Source organism: Notolabrus celidotus, chromosome 17 (assembly GCF_009762535.1).
Source record: "Notolabrus celidotus isolate fNotCel1 chromosome 17, fNotCel1.pri, whole genome shotgun sequence".
Taxonomy (NCBI): domain Eukaryota; kingdom Metazoa; phylum Chordata; class Actinopteri; order Labriformes; family Labridae; genus Notolabrus; species Notolabrus celidotus.
The window spans coordinates 16,411,631-16,433,820 of record NC_048288.1 but is presented as its reverse complement, the minus strand read 5'-3'; the positions used below and the strand labels follow the sequence as shown (position 1 = coordinate 16,433,820).

General features: G+C 41.8%; 1 protein-coding gene across 2 annotated transcripts in view; it reads right to left on the bottom strand.

The window, feature by feature from the left end:
- Positions 1–11,333: 11,333 nt before the first annotated feature.
- Positions 11,334–22,190, bottom strand: part of LOC117828608 (partitioning defective 3 homolog) — a 465,785-nt gene continuing 454,928 nt past the window's right edge. For both annotated transcript variants that reach the window (XM_034705788.1, XM_034705789.1), the window contains 2 exons: positions 20,676–20,803; positions 11,334–15,574 (listed from right to left, as the gene is read on the bottom strand). In XM_034705788.1, the coding sequence (XP_034561679.1) occupies positions 15,145–15,574; positions 20,676–20,803 (558 nt within the window). In that variant the 3' untranslated portion in view covers positions 11,334–15,144. The remainder of the gene's footprint in view (positions 15,575–20,675; positions 20,804–22,190) is intronic.

Here is a 22,190-nt window from a genome sequence, read left to right as displayed (position 1 = left end):
GCAACGCCATCCTTCCTCTGTTTAATCCGCTCCTACTCCTCCTCTCTCCGTCTCCCTCTTTCCTCTTGAGGACCCCCATCCCCACCCTCCCAGCTCCCATCACTCAGCACCTGTGAGGATCCCACAGAGAGGAGATAAGGCCTTTTCCATAGCTCCCTCTCCCTCTCTCTCTCTCTCTGTGAGTGGGGCTGGGATACGGAGGGGGGGTCAGGTAGAACAAAGGAAGAGAGTGCAGGGAGACATTGGGAATTCTTGACAGCTGTTTCATTCGGAAGGCAATCTCCTCCTGTGTGCCATATCTGAGGAAGACAAGAGGGGGGAAAAAGACAGAGTGGCTGCACTCTGAGGCAGAAAAAAGGGAATAGACGGAGATCTTTAGGAAAGTTCAGAGGATTAATTTGACACAAGGCACGGAAGGATGGTAGAAGGCAAGGAAGAGGGAGAGGAAGGAGGGAAGAAATGCTTTTCTTTGTCAGAGTAATTGCTCTCAGCCAGTCTAGTGTGCAAACTGGGTAGAGATTATAGGATTTATTCCCATGTAGATTTTCAGCAGAGACGCTTTGCTGGAGCCATTCTGTTTCTTTCAGCAGAACGTGTGGCCTGGGATGTTCTGTATAAATCCATAAATCCATAAATGCTCAGCAATGCTGTAGCACCATGTCTTTTATTCCCTGGGACAGTGAGACAGAGCAAGTACACACGGATCAAATGTGAGTGTGTCAAGGCAAACAAATGAAATGTCAACAGAAATGACAGCACAGTATAGGTTATATTTAGTGTTTAGGAGGCAGGACGGCAGCTGTGTGCCGCACGGCAAACACTGTTTCAGCGAGAAAACAAGGCTTTGTTCAGTGTCAGAAGGCAAAAACCCTTTTATAGAAACATAATCACATCCGCAGTTAAAGGTGGATGATGCAAACGCAAGGGAAAGGATAAAAACACTATTATAAATGCAATCACGTGAGGAGATATGCAGAAGCAACCTGAATTTGGGGGAAAGAGATTATTACTAGATGAAAACAGCAGCACATATTTGCATTTGCTGTGTTACTTTGTTTACCAGAATACTTCAAACAATGCATTACCATTTCAAAGTTGGTCAAGAATATGTAATTCCTCGTCCACACATGCAAACAAGATGAAATTGTGTTTGTCGGCTTCATTTCATTATATAATTACTAGCCTTCCCACAGCTATAAATCAGCTTATCTTTGCAAGTGAACTTGTGCTGACTCTCTCATGACTTGCATAAAGTAAAAGGAGAAAATAACTGTGAATAAGAGCTGAAAGGATGCCTATGACACGCTATCTGAGGAATTAAAGGCTCTTCTGTCACTCCTAAAAGTTTCTTTCCACATGTGTTGCCAATCAGGACGCCCTCAGATCAGCTTCTGCTTTCAATCGCTTCTTTGACGGCATATTTGAACATTAAAGGATGCTGAAAGTTCCCTCTGGTGTGTGTGAGCCGAGAATTTGACAGGTCCTATTACCTTCAGTGCAACACACCAGGGAATGCCCCGCAGTTGCCTACAAGCTTGTTTCCACAGTAATGTCTTTAATGGTAATCTGCCTGTAAGTCCCTCTACTGCACAACAAACACAACCACCAGTTTTTACAGGCCCAAATTACACCAGAGTAAAGTCGTGATCATACAAAATGTTGTCAGGCTTCAGAGGAGACAGAGTGTAATGAAGCCATTGCCCTGTGTAATGAAGTTACATCATGGCTTAAGCAGAAACCCCAAAGACTGTTTCATGTACTTTGCTGCAGGTTTCATGGTAACCTCAAATCCCACTGCATTGTCAATAAAATGTTCAAGTAGAACATCAAGCCGAGCTTCACAAGGCAGGGTGACTCATAGCACATGTGAAGGCTTGTTATCTTGATTGTTTCTCTTGTATTGTGGGGAAATCCTCTCCTTCTGTCGCCTTCAGGGCTGTAGTCGGTCCCAGGCAGCGTGTGACTCTCCATGGGTGGCAGGATGGGAGAAGGCCTCAGGTTTAATTGGCACAGGAAGAGATGGCCTGTGGGGGGACTGTTGTTGCCTGATAGGGGCAAATTACGGTCCAAGGAGACCTAATTTCATGGTGCTCACTGGGATCAGGGATGTCAGGGTGGATAAACTGGTGTGATCCTTTGACCTTTCAGTTGATGATTAACATGTGCCAGGGAGTCAATTAAGTCCTAGCAATGTAGGATGTTTGTTCTTACCCTATATTATAAACTATAAGAGCATTTTTGTATTCATCTCCTGTACCAGTAGCAGGCAGCAAGCAATGGATAATGTATAGGGTGAGACAAAAGGGTCTCCTCTCGCCCTATTAGCGTAACTAGAAGCTACTGTACTTGTCGGTCAAATCAACATTCTCATTTACCTGTACATTCTCTGGTAACCAAAATCTACAAAAACTTTCGAACAATGATATTTATGATCATATGTACGTACTATTACATTTATTTAATTATTAGAACTGAACTTTATTCCATTTTGAAATACTGTCAGTTAAGTTTTTGAAAATGCTTTGAGTGTGCAGCTGTTACTTGAATATTTACAACCGAGTCAGGGCTCCTACACTCTGGAACAGCCTGCCAAAGGAGATCAGACTTGCACATTTTTACAGAAAAGCTTTCATTGTGTGATTTTATTTGATTTGAACTCTGTTTTTAAGGGTCTGTTTTAGAAGCTTGCATGCTTCTTAGTTTTTATTTCATTTTATTTTCTATCGCTCCATTTTGCTTTGCGCTTCTTCTTGTTGTTATTGCCCACTGTGAAGCACTTTGTTACCTGTATTGAAAAGTGCTATATAAATATATTATTATTATTGTTATTATTATTATTATTATTAAATGAATATCGAACCAATCATAACAAATAAATTGCAATACCCGTCCACACATGTGCCACAAAATTACTCCAATCCAGATCAATCTGTCTCTTAACATCTGAGGGAACTCTTCTCTTCATTCCCTTTGCTATTAGCATGCTTGCTAGCTATGTACTGCCTGTAATCTATCTACTTGTCTGTCTGTCTGTCTGTCTGTCTGTCTGTCTGTCTGTCTGTCTGTCTGTACAGCAATCTTGCTATCCCTATGCTTTGAGTGCCCTTTCTGGCTGCACATCCACCAGTGAAGATGAAAGCTTGTCAGTCTAATATTTTCCAACTTTGGTGGATTTGGAAAAACAGTTAAGTGAGCAGTGGCAGAGTCGTTCTAAAAGTAGCAATACGCCATGATATTGATGAGTTTGTACTGTGGTTGCCATTGTGCAATAGTTGTGGTTGGTTATGTTTAAGCACCAAAATAGCTGGAGTACTGGAGTAATGCATAACCAGCAGAGGCATGTGGATTTTAATCTGAGTGGAGGACCGGAGGCTGTTGGTGCTAGTTCTGCTAACCTAAGCCACACTCACCAAGGGAACATGACATAATTTACGCATTGACTCTTATTAGTCATGTGAAATAATCTGTGGTCCATTTTTACAGCTTTAGGTGTGATTTCTTTCCTGTAGACTAGCCGGTTAGTCAGAATTTAAATTTCAGTTAAAAAACTGAATGATTAGTCGCTCCGTAACATCCCCGACAGCAATTTAGCTTTTTTTTTTTTTTTTTTGAGCATTTTGCAGAAGTGTCGATTTTGTTGAAAATGTGATCTGCCTGACACACTATTTTTCAGTTATTATTATACTTCTTTGCATGGGATACAAATATAGCTAATTTCTCTATTGCAGTGTTTTTTGTCTTGGTTGGTTTTGGGGTTAGTTTGAGTCTTCAAATGATTAAATGTAAAGTTTTTTAACAGATCAAGAAACAATGGATACTTGCCTGAGAAGAGCTATTTTAGAGTGTACTGTCTGTCTTTGACTGGATAAACATATGTCTTGAATTGATTCAATATTACTCATCTTTTCTGTATCCCATATACTCAAGTTCTTTAGATTTATGTAAGTTTTTATAGTTTATAGGTCTAATGCCTCAAACATTTTCCATGAATTTCGCTGAATAGCTTGCTGTAAAGAGCTCTTGCATGTCTCGCTGATAATTTCTACAATAAGGAGATGGGGTCTTTCAGTCTGTTCTTCATCTGGTCATCTCTCAGTAAGCCATTTCATCCATGGCTTTTTTTGTCTCCCAGCCGCACACACGCACACACAAACACTCCTCTGCACACACATCAATAGAGAACAGTCTCTCCTCTGTTACACGCACTCACCAGATGTTGCCCAAAGCTTTTGGAAGGACCCCCAGGTGTGTATGTGTGTTTGTGTGTGTGTGTGTGTTCATGTCAGCCTTCTGCAATTGGCTTTTCTTGCACATCTGTAAGATTTATGACCACAGTTTTTCCTACAACAAAGTAAGCTTCCTCTTTTGAAATCCCAGTGGGGCAGCAGATCAGGGATCAGAGGAAGAAGCAGGCTCTTCAACCCAAAACAGGTGACTCCAGCTAAGGCCTCACCAGGCTGAAAAGAGGGTGAAAATACGATCTGCCAAATCTCAAGGCATTTTTATCTACTGGCACTTCACACAAATCCCATCTGCTTCTCATATCAACTCTCTTTGCACTTGCCAACATAGGGGTCTACTGGTCTGCCCTGCAGGGGTCAAGAGGATAGAGTGGAGTGATGAAATCAAACTGGCCAAATGACTGAGTCTGCTGTTGATCACTGGAAATTGGCTGAAGGTTTTCATTACAGAGTATTATGATGGTGGGAATGCAAAAAAAAGAGGGATATTAAAGACTCAGTAGAGCTCTTTCTGTGTGAGTAATGATCGAACAGAGCGAGGCCAGAGACAGCTTAACTGTTCCCTCAGGCTTCAAAGTGTTAAGGGTGCAAGATGATACAGCATAGTACCCACTAGGTTACATACTGGGATGTGTATCATGCAAGGATAAAACCAATTGTATTTTGGTGGCTTCACATAACCTCAATGAATATGTCTGCTTGATTTATGTCTCTGATGTCAGTGTAGTATGACGTAAAGCTACACTGGAATAACCCTTCCATACAGGAATTATAGCTGCGGCATGAACGTTTTATTGACTTTTATAGCTAATGTACTTCCATACCACATGGTATCTGTCTCCCTAAACAGTGTTTCTGGAGAGGACCAGATGCTTCCTTCTCTATTTAAGCCTATCAGTTTGGTCTGTGTTTTTATATATATATATTTATATATATTTTTGACCATAAAAGGTTCAACCATCCCAAGTTTTCTTAGAGTGTCCAACACAAGCTCCCTCTAGTCATTCTTTAAATAAAAGAAGTGGAAACTTCTCATGCCATGAAAATCCACAATAAATAACTTAACTGTAGCAAGAAAAAAATGTTCCACTGAAGCACTCACGTGGTCATTGATCTGAATGTCATACGGCATGAACGACCCCTTTCTTCGACATGTGTCTTCTGATGAGGTTTTTACATTAAGCATTTTGTTCTGATCAGGCCTTCATTCAAAAAGTTAGTGGTCCGTGTGAAAAATGTAACATAATACTGCACTTAATGGACTGTGGCCTGACATGATTGTTCAAATGGAGTTACTTCAGATCTGGTACTCTTTGGACTCCGTCCCTGAGGGGATTTTTCAGAGTTAAAACATCCCCTTACCCTATTACAGTCCAGCAGATATCCATTGTTAGGATTCCTCTTTACTCTTCACCTTAATTTTATCCTTATCCCCAAAGGTGACACGGATGAGTGGATGTCTTTAACCCCTTGCGCTGAAGCTGTCTAGTCTATTTTCACCCTGACCAGACACATCTTTCAGAGGCCTCTTACTCCAGCAGATTTGGCAGGAGCTTTGTGATGCTGTGCCAATGTTATTTTAAAACCTGTTTTGCCTTAAAATAGAACATCATAAATTTTACCTTTGTGTATAGTAATGTCAAAGTTATTGTAGGATGCAACTGAAGGTTACTTGTATTATCAGGCATATATGGACAGATGGATGGAAATTAAAGAGATGAGAGATGAAAGAGGATATGTTTTTATTGTTGCTTTCACAACCACTTCCACTGATGAGAGTGTAACGTTTTTATCTTAAGGTTTATTTTGGGGCTTTTATGTATTTATTTAGAGGATAGGGCAAATAATAGAGCAGGGAACTAGGAGAGATAGTGGGGAGTGACCTGTGGTAAAGGGCTGCAGGTTGGAATTGAAGTGCCCTCTTCGTGGACTGTAGCCTCTGTACACAGGGACGCAAGTTCTACTACTAGGCTAACCTGGCGCTCTGATACCCCTTTTCGACCAACGTGAACTGGGTTGTATTTCCGGGGTTGGTGCTCACGCTGGTTCGGAGCTTGTTGAACACGCGAACCAGTGTGAGCACCCGTTTGTTTATCCACCCGCTCGAGCCCGCGGAAGAGGCACGTTATGACGTCAGATTTACGTGACCGCTTTTCCCAGCAGCACTAGCTCGAACTTTCCCTCACAACAAGAACGATGGTGAACAACGGCAGCTTGTCTCCTCGGCCGACCACTGCTTTGCCTTGGAATCCATTAGTCTCTTTTATTTTTTTGCTGCAGGAGAATGGCGGAAACACGTTTGGTTTGTGTTTTTGATCACGGCAACTCCGCGCCCCGCCCCTTGCTCCTGACGTAAGCAGTTAGCGGTTCTAGACCAGCATAGAGTTGGAGCCACTCTGGAACCAGTTTTCCTGCCCGGGAGCCGGTTCACTCGCAGTCGAAACACGAAAAAACGGTCCTCAATTGAGTGCCGGCTCCGAACCAGCCCTGAAACTGCCTTGGTCGAAAAGGGGTACCAGAGACACACTTTTGAGCTGGTTCTAGTGGCGGTTCTGGGGAGGGGCCAACAGGGGCCAGTGCCCCTGTAAAACTGAATCTGGACCCCCATGTGGCCCTCCCTCCACACCAAACAAATATTATACAATAAAAAAGCTTCGATATCGCGCCGATGTTACAGGCGGATCACATGCATGCGGCTCTTGGTTCCAGTCCCTCAGGGCGCTAAGGGACTGCCAAACAGCTGCTGTCAGTCTGCATTTTGATATAGTACACAGTAGTATATATGTCTAGTATATAGGGATGCACTGATGTTTTGCCAGTTTGTTCTCAGCCGGTCCTCGCCCTTCTCAGTCTCTTTTATCAGGGTTGAATGTGTCCCTCTGACAACACCCTTGGCCCCAGCCTGGCCTGTATACTGCCATGGGAGAGGGTCAACTATTTTCATAATTCAGCTGTGAGGGTAACTCCTCAGAAAGTCCTGATTTAATAGGACTATAGTTTATTTCTAGCAGTTAAAAGCTTGAAGAAGGATATAGGAACCATAGATTAAGAGATACGCTCTGGTTAAGATGCCTTCTAAGTTCAAATAAAGTTCAACAAACTATGTTTCTTATGAATTCTTAAATCAGTAGCTTAATATCCTAAAATCTGCAGTGAGGAAATTCATCACTCGCTTTCAACTGCAAATATGTCACTGGTGTGTTATTAAGTTTGGAAAAGGTGTATGAATGCGAAAGCAGCACAATCAAGGGAAATTATTGTTACAAGAATTTGAGAGTACTCTCAATTTATTCTCTGAAAAAGTTGATATTGTATGTACAGAGGAGGGCAGAATCAGTTGTTAATGATACACCATTGTAAAAAGGAAAATTGCACTGTGCTTACATATTAGTCATCTTTTCACCACCATAGTACCATATTGTGGATAATAAAACACAATGAGGGATGGTCATAAAAACACAATGAAACAATAACAATATATTTCTCATTTCTCCCAGGATAAAAAAAAAAAATCCCCGAAACAATAGCTTTATGGGGAGAATCCATATGTCACAGGGGCGGCGCACTAACATTAATTACACAACACAAATAATAAACGTGCATTATGGGATATTATCAAATTTGCATATGATGAGAAAAATCATTACATATTGCAGGCACTTGGACCCCTCCCCAGTTCATGATGAGATTCATAAAATGATGGAAACATCAGTTAAAACAGCTGCTTTGTCAGAGCAAAACACCTGCGACACACACAAACACACACAACCACATACACACAGACACTTTCAGGCAAACCAACCAGACCCAGTCTTATTCTTAGGAAAATGTTTGGAACTGACAGTAGATGAAGGAGACAGATGAAGAGTGGAGGAAGATGAGACAGCAAGAGTGAACGCAGCCTTGCTGGTAACCTCCTATTTGTAGTGCAGACTCAGAGGAATAGTTGTGATTACTCCATTGACTGAATCATCTGCAAGGTCAGGCCTCCCATCTACTCTCCCTCCTACTCCTCTGCTCCTCTCCCACTCAGCAGCCAAGTGGTTCATACGGCTGCCAAGACATATTCATAGACATATTGGAGCATCCAGTCACTGGCAGCGTTCAGAGACACTTAAACACATGTCCACCTACACACAAACACACACGCACTCACTCACACACACACACACACACACACACACACACACACACACACACACACACACACACACACACACACACACACACACACACACACACACATAATGAAACATTGGCAGTTGAACAAACACACTAGCACTGTATTTAGTATACCCTTGTGTGTGAGAACACTTCTCTTTTCAGTGTACTTGTGAGGACCACAGACCCTCTCCCACAGTAAATCTATGAATCCTTCTATAAACACACTCCAACCATTGCATGCCCATCACAAACCATGAACTCCTTCTTTTTTACATTGAAGCACAAATTCTTCTTAATAATAGGATAAATTCAGCCCCAGACAGTGGGAAAAAACTCTATTAACTTGTAACCTTGTACAAGCCCCTCAAATTTCCAAACCTCCCCCTCTCCATGCTGTTCTCATTCACTGTTCCTAACTACACCTATAAAAGTAATGCTTTGTAATTCCAATGTAACCCACATAATCTCGCCCCTCTTATGCGGACACACAATGAATCCTTCTGGATCTTCAGGAGGCACACTAGGCTTTCAACTGACTACAATGTAAAACCATCAGCTGCAATATTAAACTCACAGAGCTACTGCTACACCAATATGGCATGTAGAAAGTTGGTAGCCTAAGAGAATGACTGATACACTTGGGATGGCAGTAAGGGGGAATGAATGTCAAACACTAAAGGACTAAAAGTCAAGATTGAACAACCAGTTTTAATCTGAGCCAAGCAGTTTCTGGTATAAACTTTCCAAAATAGGCCGCTTCAAGAAAGGCAGTAAACTGACTACAGGAAGCCTTTAAACCAGCCTTACAAGAAGGACAACTGACGTTCAACAATTTCTCAACCAATGCTACATTGGGCATCATGGAGGTTAGGGGTTAGATACCAAAGGAAAGGGCATGCCAGTATTTGACGACCTGGGATAAAACAGTAACACATCGTCACCTCATTAAAATAATGGCCTAAGTCATTTTTTTGACGAAAATTTGTTTTTTGCCTAAATATTCTCTTGATGATTCTGGCCACCTCTAGTAAAATTGCCTTAATCCTTAGTTGAGAGGATTATGCTCTTTATCCCCTATAGGACAATGGCCTATGGCAAGCGGGTGACTTAGGCCATTTTCTTCTTGTCCTAAGTCAACATTTTTGATTCTTTAGGATAAAATGTCTGACTTGGGCAATTTAACAAGCTTTCATGATGGCAGCTGCTTCAAGAAGCAACATAATCTATAGTGCAGAAGAAGCTCTAAACATGATTCTTGCTCTGCCAATCAAATAGACAAAGATCCAGGACCTTCAGTCCATGAAACATGTGATGCCCGTCGAGTGTCATCACTTCTTTGACAATTTGCCACATAGTTAGGCAAATCAAGATGACCGAGAGTGAAGATTCAGGGGATAAACTGAATAGTACTGGGATAGGTACAAAAACCCAGCAAAGAAGAGCTGGACAAGGGAGGAGAGAGACATGGAGGGACATGCCTCCTCAGCGTTTGATTGACCTGACATTTGTTCAATTTAGGTTAGAGTTATTTACGTTTTGAGTTTACTAATTAATAGTCAGGTTTCAAAAAGTTGTCCAAACTGGATGTTAAGTAAGGAAATGGGTTAAGTTCAATAAAAAACCCAGCAAGGAAGACCTGGAGAAGTGAGGAAAGGGACTGCCTCCTGACCAATTTGATTTACCTGACATTTGTTTAATTTAACTCAGGGTAATTTCAGTCTTGAGTTTGCACTATGAAAGGGCAGTTTAAGCCAGGTTTAAAGTTGCCTAAGTCACAATAGAATGTTCGAAAATTGGCTTAAGTCACTTTATTCTTTAATGTTACATAATTGACACACAACGTTCTATGTATGTCAGCAGTCATCCACTGTCAGGGCCCTTTTGATTGAAATGATTTAAAAATATCATATGCTCTGCATTTGGTAAGGTTTTTTGTGGAATAGTTGTGATTACTCCATTGACTGAATCATCTGCAAGGTCAGGCCTCCCATCTACTCTCCCTCCTACTCCTCTGCTCCTCTCCCACTCAGCAGCCAAGTGGTTCATACGGCTGCCAAGACATATTCATAGACATATTGGAGCATCCAGTCACTGGCAGCGTTCAGAGACACTTAAACACATGTCCACCTACACACAAACACACACGCACTCACTCACACACACACACACACACACACACACACACACACACACACACACACACACACACACACACATAATGAAACATTGGCAGTTGAACAAACACACTAGCACTGTATTTAGTATACCCTTGTGTGTGAGAACACTTCTCTTTTCAGTGTACTTGTGAGGACCACAGACCCTCTCCCACAGTAAATCTATGAATCCTTCTATAAACACACTCCAACCATTGCATGCCCATCACAAACCATGAACTCCTTCTTTTTTACATTGAAGCACAAATTCTTCTTAATAATAGGATAAATTCAGCCCCAGACAGTGGGAAAAAACTCTATTAACTTGTAACCTTGTACAAGCCCCTCAAATTTCCAAACCTCCCCCTCTCCATGCTGTTCTCATTCACTGTTCCTAACTACACCTATAAAAGTAATGCTTTGTAATTCCAATGTAACCCACATAATCTCGCCCCTCTTATGCGGACACACAATGAATCCTTCTGGATCTTCAGGAGGCACACTAGGCTTTCAACTGACTACAATGTAAAACCATCAGCTGCAATATTAAACTCACAGAGCTACTGCTACACCAATATGGCATGTAGAAAGTTGGTAGCCTAAGAGAATGACTGATACACTTGGGATGGCAGTAAGGGGGAATGAATGTCAAACACTAAAGGACTAAAAGTCAAGATTGAACAACCAGTTTTAATCTGAGCCAAGCAGTTTCTGGTATAAACTTTCCAAAATAGGCCGCTTCAAGAAAGGCAGTAAACTGACTACAGGAAGCCTTTAAACCAGCCTTACAAGAAGGACAACTGACGTTCAACAATTTCTCAACCAATGCTACATTGGGCATCATGGAGGTTAGGGGTTAGATACCAAAGGAAAGGGCATGCCAGTATTTGACGACCTGGGATAAAACAGTAACACATCGTCACCTCATTAAAATAATGGCCTAAGTCATTTTTTTGACGAAAATTTGTTTTTTGCCTAAATATTCTCTTGATGATTCTGGCCACCTCTAGTAAAATTGCCTTAATCCTTAGTTGAGAGGATTATGCTCTTTATCCCCTATAGGACAATGGCCTATGGCAAGCGGGTGACTTAGGCCATTTTCTTCTTGTCCTAAGTCAACATTTTTGATTCTTTAGGATAAAATGTCTGACTTGGGCAATTTAACAAGCTTTCATGATGGCAGCTGCTTCAAGAAGCAACATAATCTATAGTGCAGAAGAAGCTCTAAACATGATTCTTGCTCTGCCAATCAAATAGACAAAGATCCAGGACCTTCAGTCCATGAAACATGTGATGCCCGTCGAGTGTCATCACTTCTTTGACAATTTGCCACATAGTTAGGCAAATCAAGATGACCGAGAGTGAAGATTCAGGGGATAAACTGAATAGTACTGGGATAGGTACAAAAACCCAGCAAAGAAGAGCTGGACAAGGGAGGAGAGAGACATGGAGGGACATGCCTCCTCAGCGTTTGATTGACCTGACATTTGTTCAATTTAGGTTAGAGTTATTTACGTTTTGAGTTTACTAATTAATAGTCAGGTTTCAAAAAGTTGTCCAAACTGGATGTTAAGTAAGGAAATGGGTTAAGTTCAATAAAAAACCCAGCAAGGAAGACCTGGAGAAGTGAGGAAAGGGACTGCCTCCTGACCAATTTGATTTACCTGACATTTGTTTAATTTAACTCAGGGTAATTTCAGTCTTGAGTTTGCACTATGAAAGGGCAGTTTAAGCCAGGTTTAAAGTTGCCTAAGTCACAATAGAATGTTCGAAAATTGGCTTAAGTCACTTTATTCTTTAATGTTACATAATTGACACACAACGTTCTATGTATGTCAGCAGTCATCCACTGTCAGGGCCCTTTTGATTGAAATGATTTAAAAATATCATATGCTCTGCATTTGGTAAGGTTTTTTGTGTTCTCCCAAAAACTTTAAAAAATGACTAAGGCCATTATTTTAATAGGGTGATGACATGAAAAAAAAGAAAAAATGCTTTTCATTAGATATCATACAAACCACTGAAGCAGAAGTTATCAACAGTTTAAACATTTTGCCATTATAAGTTTGGTGTCAGAATCAAGTGGCAATCTAAAGTGTTGAAAAACAAAGCCAATGGAGAAGTCCAAAAAAACTACAGTACGTAAAGTGTCCACTTGAGGCTGGCCAAGGAAAAAAGCCAAGGAAAGCTCATTAGCTCCTATGCTAATATGCCCAACTTTAAGAGAGGAATAAACATGTTTACTGCCTGGTTATAAAAACGGCTTTGGTTTCGTAGCTCCTTTATTTATTGCTAAATCCTGCTTCCATCCTGAACCAAAAGCAATGCTGAGTCAGCATTACCAAAATGGTGACCACCATCATCGAGCTTCAAAACACTTCTTCAGAAACCGATGGGTGAGACAGAGACTATGTCCATGTTTCATACAGTCTATGGTCAGAACTTACAATGTACATGAACTCAATGTTGATTTTGATCACCTTGCCTAAAGCGCCTTTCACCACTATTACATACACAGCAAACTACACTAATAATTATTGATTGAACAGCAGAAAGGCTCCTGACTGGTTTACATCAAATTGACATGTCCATGAAAGAAAACAAATCAGCCCCATTGTGTTGAGTCGTTTGATAGGCAGTCACACACCAAGGCCACCGACTGCAGAACTGATGTGGTTTCCCGTGTAACCACCCTGATGAAATATTCAACAAGGAACAACTCAGACACCTAGGGGCCAAAAGGCTTTGGTTACCACAGCCTTTCTTGGTGAAGCCCAGGCAAGAGCCCTGCCTGCAAGGTCACTGGTTCTTCTTTTACGCCTTACAAGACAGCAAACACACTCAAAGGGGTCCTGTCAATTATTAATGAGAAAATTAATTAGTAGCCCAAACTTGACCTCATTCATACTGCTGGATTTCCTTGCTGGGCAGGAGTGGGTAAAAATGAGGACCACTGAGAGCTTTTTTCCTAAACATGACATATGAAAGAGGGAAAAGGAGAAGCCACCAGAGGAAGAAAAAAAAACTAGGAGTAGCAAATTGGATGGAAGAGGGGGGTGAAGGGAGGATACATGCTGTGGTTCATTTCATCCATCCATCTATTAACTATACTGCTTATCTTGTTTGGGGTTGTGGATGGCTGGAGCAAATCCCTGCTGCCCATTAGAAAAGAGGCAGGGTATACCTTGGACTGGTCGCCAGTCAACAACGGGCCTGGTTTAAGTTGTGTATCCAAAACCAAAAGGGATATTTCTTTGAACTCAAGGGGTGTAGGTGAGTGGCCAAACTTCATAGTCTGACTCTTCAGTTTACTCAAGCTGCTTAACCTCCACACTCGGTCACCGCGTCCACCAACACCTACACACGTACACAAGAATACAAACCATACACTCACATAAACATGTGAGTTCAATCCCAACCTTAGCACTCAGATTTTTTATGTACCACGTCTGACAGTCTGAGGGCTCAAGGTTAAAAACTGACTGTCAATTGAAGCCTTTCTGAGGCCATATGACTGAAGACATCTGGGACATTCCTACAAAAGGTAACTAAATAAGTGATTAATGATGTTCTGCGTCCAATTAAATGTACAAAATCCAAATTTGGAACATGTAGAGAAGTAATTTGCTTGGAAGGTCATGACAGCGTTTGGTTACTCCTTGTTCTGGCTATTTATTGGATGTTTCTAGACTTTTCAGTATCTGGAGTCCAATGTTAACATAGTATTTACATACAGTCATGGCACTTCTTCTTGTGGTTGTTTTCCTTGATGTACACACGCACTAAGAAATAGATAAAAGTGAGGACACATGTAAAGCCTACTGGAGGTGTGGCTTTGTTTTTTAGGCAATGTGTGATTCTACAATGGTGTGGATCATTCTGCCTTTTTTTCCCTTATCCAACTCAAGCCCTCATAAACATAGTAATTGTACACTTGGATGAGAAACTGGACTGGTTTGAGAAAAAGCTTTCATGAACAGAGGAAGATCTCATTCACACAAGAATGGTCCGCACACACACACGCACGCACACATGCACAGACACACACACACACACACACACACACAAGAACTGAGATCCCAAGATTTCCACATTCACCTGATTGGTCCCGAAGCGTGTCTTGTTTTGTGCTTTGGGTGATAATGTTGAGGTTGGATGTGGTGCTGCAGTGATGGCTTACTTTGCTTCCTGCTGGGGTGTCTGCTCTCCTGGCGTTATCAAAACTGCTCAAAGATTATGAGTCCAAAGTAAAGGGAAGGGTGGAAGATGGAGGGTTGGCTTGTAAAAGTTCAACAATCAGTGGACTAGCAGGCACTTAAAGATATATATGATCAGGTTGTTGGAAATAAAAACATCTCAAATAATTTCTTTTTGATATAACTAAAAGGATATTGATTTTTTTTATCACTCAAAATCTTCTTTTAAATATGAACATTTTCTTTCAACAATCCCATAAAAATCTTTGTATCTTAGCATTGTATTAAAAAAAACAGACTCACTGCCCTCTTTGTAGTTTTCCCTATTAATGCTCAACAGTATCAGTCCCTTTCTCCCAAAAGTTCAATTTTCCAGTCCATGTCTCAGTCTCAGGAGTAAAACAGCCTCCCTTTCTCTGAACCCTGATGCCTGCTGAGCTTGGCGAGCTGAGAAGGCGATGGCGGTACGTCCTGTCGGTAGGGGCCCTTGGTCTGAGGTGGAGCCTGCACAGGGGCAGAGACTGGGGCCTGGGTGTGGACTACGTTGTGCTCGTAGGTGCTGCCGGCAGGGTTTTCCTGTGCCGGGAGGGGCCTGGACTTGTTGGCCTCCTGCTCTCTGCGTCTCTGCTCCTGCCTCAGCAGCTCCTGGGTTTCTAAGAGGACACGTGCATTGAAGCTGGATGTTCCTAGGTAGCCATTACGGGATCCCTGGCCACTAGAGTAGCGAGGGTTCTCCTTGGACGGCTGGAATCCCTCGGCGGGTGTGTACACCTTGTCCCATGAGTCCTGCGATGCCGTGCTGGGGTTCTTGCGGGGTTGCCTAAGCACAAAGAGACAGGTAAAGAGGTCAATTGTACTGTTAAGAGACTTAACCTAAAAAGCTTCTGAACCTTAAGGAAATTAAGGATAATAGCAGCTACGGCAGGGTTTCTTTTTCTGTAGCTGCCCCTGGGTTAGCACTATTGAGAGAAATTCAAAAGAAACTACACTACAGTGGAGAATGCATCCACCTTTCACATTTTTGTGAGATTAAAAGGGAGATTTGGTGGTGGCATTCATATAAAAATGCTGAAAGCAACATGAATGGAGCAAAGGGGGGATCTGTCTTCAGTTGTGTTTGATTACACTTAATTCTGTGACATAAAGACCAAGACATGAAAGAGACGGAAACAAATGGTGCAAGCCTGAAATGCTTGCAGGACTATTAGTTCCACATTGTAAACAAACACAAACGTTTTAGCCATGCTGGAAGAAATGGCTGCTTTTATGCATTTAACTCCTTTTCGGGGATGCATACAGGTGCACTTACAGAGCAGACAGAGTAATGGCAGGCCTCATGGCGTAACACGCCTTCTACTTAGCATCAGTCCAGCTGCCAGCCTATACAGTGAAGGGGGCAGCACAAGATGCAGCACACATACAGTATGTATTGTATAGAAACACACGCATGTCATGCCTTTCACTACACATGATCCCCTTTCCAGAAATTCACCCTGGAAACCCATCATTTGGAACAGTGAGGTTTTTGGCTGAAGTGTTGAGTCTGCTGCTCCATTATTAGGATCCATTAAGTCTGCTGTGTGATAGAGGACCTGTGACCGTGTCCTCTGTGTCAGGGGTGCTAAGAGAAATCCCATTTACACCTCACTGACCCGCTGTGTACTTAAAAGGCTTTTGAGTTCATGGCGCACAAAGCTGCTGAGGAAGACAGGGAACCAGCATACTTTTAGGACAAGATGCCTGCATGTTCATCCGGTAAAGTCTCACTTCAGAGAGGATGAGACGGACAAAAGAGAGGGGGGACATTTTTTGTTCAAATAAGTTCCTGACTAAGAACTTAGCAACAACATACTATCAAGAATGAGAATACATCTTAATTTAAGTTTTATAGGGTACCTGATGTGCTTTCCCAATTAAAAGTATACTCTCCTGTAGGGCCACACAGTTTTGGTTATTGCGTAGATTCAATGCTAAAGTAGAATTGGGCTGGGCCTGTTGTTTCAGCACATTCAGCACTTTTACTTTTTGTTTTGAAGAGAAAGTTCTTTATTGAAAAACAGAGCTCATCCCTAAACTACATCATGTGTCGCAGAGACATGTAGCTCTAGCGAAAGTTTAGACAGGAAGACTATAAAGTAATCACAGCAGTTGTTTAACTCTCTCCCTCGTTCAATAGCTCACCCGCTCCAGCTGCATGCTCCAGAGCTGTCATTGGTTAATCAGCGGCAGCTATCATCCAATAGCTCAGTGGCAGGGCCTTATTGTCAGCCTATGAACTTTCTGCTGTCTTTTTAAATGTGTCTCTCTCTCCTGCTAGTTCCTTCTTGCATTGATGGTGCATACCCCTCCACCTCCCCATCTTCACCTGGTCTCCGCAAAGTCTTCAATTCCTGGAATTCATCAACCACCACCATCACCAGTGTCTGGACTCTAGGGGGATTTCTTCTACTGCCAAATTCACACATTCTAGGCTCACAAATTTATCCCCATAGAGTCCTAATGCCAAAGATTTCTGTCAAGTTTCATTATTCATTAAGTTGTAATAAACAACCTTTAATCTTCAAATTGTGTCTCTCCTGATTGAACTACAGTTGCTGATGCTCTCAGGCTTGCTGTAAATGACTGTCAGCTCTGAGCTGTCGTTGCCATCCAGTCCAATGAAAATAGGGAAATCAATGATAATGCTGCTTTTGAATGATGGTAAAGAAAGCCTCCTCAATTGTCTTGTCCATAACTTTTGTGTTGATGTTGTTTAGGTTCACAGTATCACACTGTTATGTTCTGTGCACATGGAATTTCTCTGTCTGTAGTTTGACTGCTGTTTTGTCAACTAAATCAATATTAACGCACTGATTGCACCAAAGTAGTGTCCTGTTGAGCAATTAGAAAAGCCAAAATACTTCAACTTACTAACAGCTTTGCTTACCTCTGTTATTGAAAACATTTTTTAGTGGCAATTCATTTGTATTTTCAATATTTCCAAAGAAAAAAACACACTTCCATTTCAATTATGTCGGTCTTTGTGAGCCACAATAACCGAGGGACGGAATAAAGCTGTAGAACTGTCATGTGAGTGCCTTTCCCAGCTTAGGTCTATATTTATACATGGATATGTTAAATGTCTGCTTTTTTTAACTGTATATACAAACACATGAACTTGTTCCACTGTGTGCATGAGTGTGTTAGGTATACATGCATGCCTACAGAGCATAGGGTAATTGGCAGAGGGGCAGATGCAGGGACAGACTGCAGAGAGAGCCCCACCACATGCTCCGTATCAGGGTTTTGCTGTCTGGGCGAGCGGCCATGCATTAACACCCCGGCTCAGCTTACAGAGCAGAGAGCGCACCGCTCATGAGGGAGCCACTTGTTTAGAAATCCAGGGACGCCTGTTGCATGAGGCAGCCCTCAACGTTTCCAGACTGACCTTTTAGCTTGTAAAGAAGGTAAGAGAAGGACGAAGATTTAGGGGTAAAGTCTTTGAGAGGAGAAAAAAAAAACCTGTCTCTGCTCCACAGGAATGTAATCATGATCAATGTGTCAGGGGAACTAGAAACTCTTATCACCTCGACTCCTGCGCCAGAATATGTCACAAAGTAGATTAGTTATACTTACAAAGGGAGGGGATGGGAAAGTACATCATGCCAAAGGCTGGGGTAAATTTAGAATGACAGAACATAACAAACAAAGCCAGGAAGTTGGCTCGCCGAAAAATTTGTGGCCGCTGTGTGTTTCTTTAAAACAGCTGGGAAGAATAAGAGTTTATGAGAAGGAGGAGAGAGCACACATACACATGCCCGAACACAAAATGATTATGGGAGAAAAATCAGCCAGGCAACGCGCAGTGGAACAATCCCTGCTATTTGTTTAAATAAATAATCTACAAACCTGTAATAATGTTTTCTTTATTGTGTGGAACAATGATGTTTTAGCCAAAGAATTCAAGAATTTCATGGGTAGATGGAAGAGCTACTGGCAGCTCACTCAGGCCACCATTAAGAACCTTATCTTGACCGCATTCATGTGTGTGCTTCTCTTTTCGGGGCTAATCAGCGGTCCCCCCTAGCACACTGGTTCCTCTACCGGCCCCTCCAGCCCTCCACTGCCTGTCACCACTAATTCTGCTCCCACAACAAGCCTTCATTAGTGCTCTTCCAATCCTCACATCCTAGACAGGGAGCTAAGCCTGGCCGTCATCAGATAACCAACTACCATGGCTTCTTCTGGAAGCTCTTTGGGGAAGGAGACAGTCTTTTTTTTTTTTTTTTTTCCTTGGGAGGAATGTCCCATTTCAGCTGAATGGCTGACTGCTCAAGCTTCCTGTTTTTGGAAGGGAAGCACAGGATGGAGCAGGTTCCAAAAGCGAGGTGGTTGGAGTTAGAGGGGAATTGTGGTTATTAATCTTGGGGTGTAAGCCTTTAGCTTTTTAATGAGGAGCTGTGGCGAGACACAAGCTCTGAAAAGCCTCAACTGAGGTCAAACGTCAAGCCTGAGCTCATGCGACTCTTTGCTAAATGACGCTATGAGATTATGAGAAGGAATGCATATCAAAGGCCGTCCTCGCCTGGCTTTTAGGTCAGCCAGACAAACTTTCCCAAGAGAAGGACCTCGCTTGAGAGAGGAGGGAGGGAGGGCTGGAGGCAACTGTCACATCACATGAGATGCCAGAAGATAACACCTATGAAGGGAATGCATAGATTGGTCTGGCTTATACAAGCCACATTGATTATGCGTCCATGTGGACCACAAATCCATAGCAATAGACAGGAACATGTTTTAATCGACCCGGCTGGGACTGTTCAGAGACAGCAGAGCAAAAAAGAATTCTATGAAGAAGTGATTGGTGTTTGTGGAGGGAGAGATTGAAATCACAGGAGAGGAGAGTAAACTCCTGCCAAGAAAATGAGAAGACCACACACACACACACACACACACACACACACATACACACACACACACACACACACACACACACACTTTAAGTGTTCTTTTTTTGTTTATACTGGCAGAGCAGCAAAACTTGAATAAATCCGGACTTCACTCCAGCTTCACTTTCAACATTTTGGATCAGAAAGTACAATTTATAATATTCATGTTGAGTGTTTTCAATGTGGAATTAGTTACCAGAGAGAGAGGAGATGATATTTATTTGATCACTAACTTTAAACTCATGTGTCAGTCAGTCAAAGCATAGAATCTGTATTTTCAGTGACTTTCTTTTTGGGGATGTAAGGCTTAAAATGTGAAAGTTTTCCAGCAGCAATGGGCTTTGCGATTTGCATTGACTTTACAGCGATTAGAGGGCTTGAGAGGATTGGGAGAAACGTGGATACACACATGCAGAATGACAGCAGGAAATGCAAATAGAGATACTAAAGTCTTTCCCCCCCAATGCCTCGAGATTTAAGATATGGTAAGCTTTATTGGCATTTCTTTGACTAATATGCAAAAGAATGGAAACAGAAAGATGGAGGAGATGGGTTGTAGCTCAGAAGTTACACTGTGCAGAGGGAAAAGTCCCTTTTTAACAAGATACCGGAGCAGTTATTCTTTATAAGGAAAATGTTGAAGATGGGGATTGATGTCTAAGACAAAGTCACCCCTTCCACAGGGTCAACACTGACTTAATGAGTTCAATATCAGTCGAATAAAACAGACGATCACATTAAATGATTTCAGTCAGAGTTTTGCTTAGATTCATTTAAATGTCTGGAGATGAGTTAAAAGTGGCTCTATAGCTAAAAGAGATACGATTGAAGATTGTGTAGAAGAAAAAAGAGTGGGAGAAATGAATATGAAGAAAGCAAAGGATGGAAATCAAACAGCCGAAATGGCAGAGGGAACGTGATAAGTCACAGAGAGGGGAGGAAGAGAAAGACAGAGGAAGGAGGAAGAGGAAGAGGAGGAGGAGGATGTCTCACCGAGGCAGGGAGCTGTACTGTCTCTGTGCTTGTTGGAAACCGTCTCTGTCCTCTTCCTGTTGTTTCTGTGCCTGAGTGTCCACCGTCACAGAATGGCGGCCGCTCTGTGTCTCCATCCCATTGCTCACCTGTAACATCAACCAAATAATACAAGTCAAGATACGCACATTTTCAAGAAACCAGAATAAACACAGCTCTGTCTTTGAACAAGAGGATTATGCTTACATATCACAACACACAAACACACACACACTTAAATGGAGGGATATTTTCCCCTTAACACAGCAGGTGGTTTGACAGTGTGAAGCCTCCTGTGTTTAGAGCTACCCCCAGGGACCCGGTAATTAGCAGGTGTGATTCCATGATGACAATGGCACTAAAAACGCACCTGTGCCAGAGGATGCCCCATAATAATCTTGTTAAAGGAATAATAAATCAAGACATGGTATTTCTATCATATACAAACCCTAAAAATCCAGACAAACAACATCTTGCCTATTTTATTTTGAAAAACTAGAACTCCAAAAGTTATAGCCACGACAGATCTGATCATTTTTACTACAGACGGCTGCTGTGTCTTAACTATGACTGTTTTATGACAAACCACTCACAGCTCAGTTTGGTTAACTCATTAGCTATTCGGTTAGGTGTGAGATCACAGTATGGACCAAAATAATAGATATGAGCTGGCTATGTTAATATTAGAATAAACCCCTCTCTGAGTAGATTTTTAACATTGAAGAAAGTGTAGTCAATTTAAATGGCTGATAGTTCATTGCACTATGGTGTTGCATATATTTTCCAGATGATATACTCAGTTGCGGAGTCAGAATTGTTTGACTTGGGTGGCCAAACTGGGGCAGTTACTTTTGTAGGGGTGGCCAAGTATGGTAAATGTTATAAGCCATTGTTGTTTCTAGCCTATTTTTGGGGGTGCTGAAGCCCCTCTAAATTGAATCTCAGCACCCCTAAAATTTGAGAGATTTTTATTTATTTTTTTTTACTGTATGTCCTTTTTAACAAGCTAGAAAAGTTTTAAAAACATTAAGTAATGGGTTAAAACGAAATATTTTAACAACAAAAATACAGCAGCTCCACCGCATTTTACATGTTGTGCATTGTATTTCAAATGAAAGTCCAACAAAGAACTCCAATGTCAATTTTTGGTATGTTTGGTACTCACTATAGGGGGCTGGTTTACTCGAGGAGGTTTACTGCTGTATCATAATGAGTTGTCTTTCCCCAGAAATTAGGGTTACCATATGTTTCTTTTATGATTCCAATCCATTTCTCTTTTGCTGTGGCTCAGCATTTAAATAACCTTTATCAGATTTGATGGTTTAGTCACAGACTTTCCCAAAAAGTGTTATACTTTTCTTTCACAAATGTGGGAATGAAATTGCATTAAAATGTACAAAACCGTGAAATGTATCTTGTCCGGCTCAGCACCCCTAAACATCCGATTCCTTAAAACTGTACCTGCCTTTACAATATGTGTGTTAATAATGTTACAAG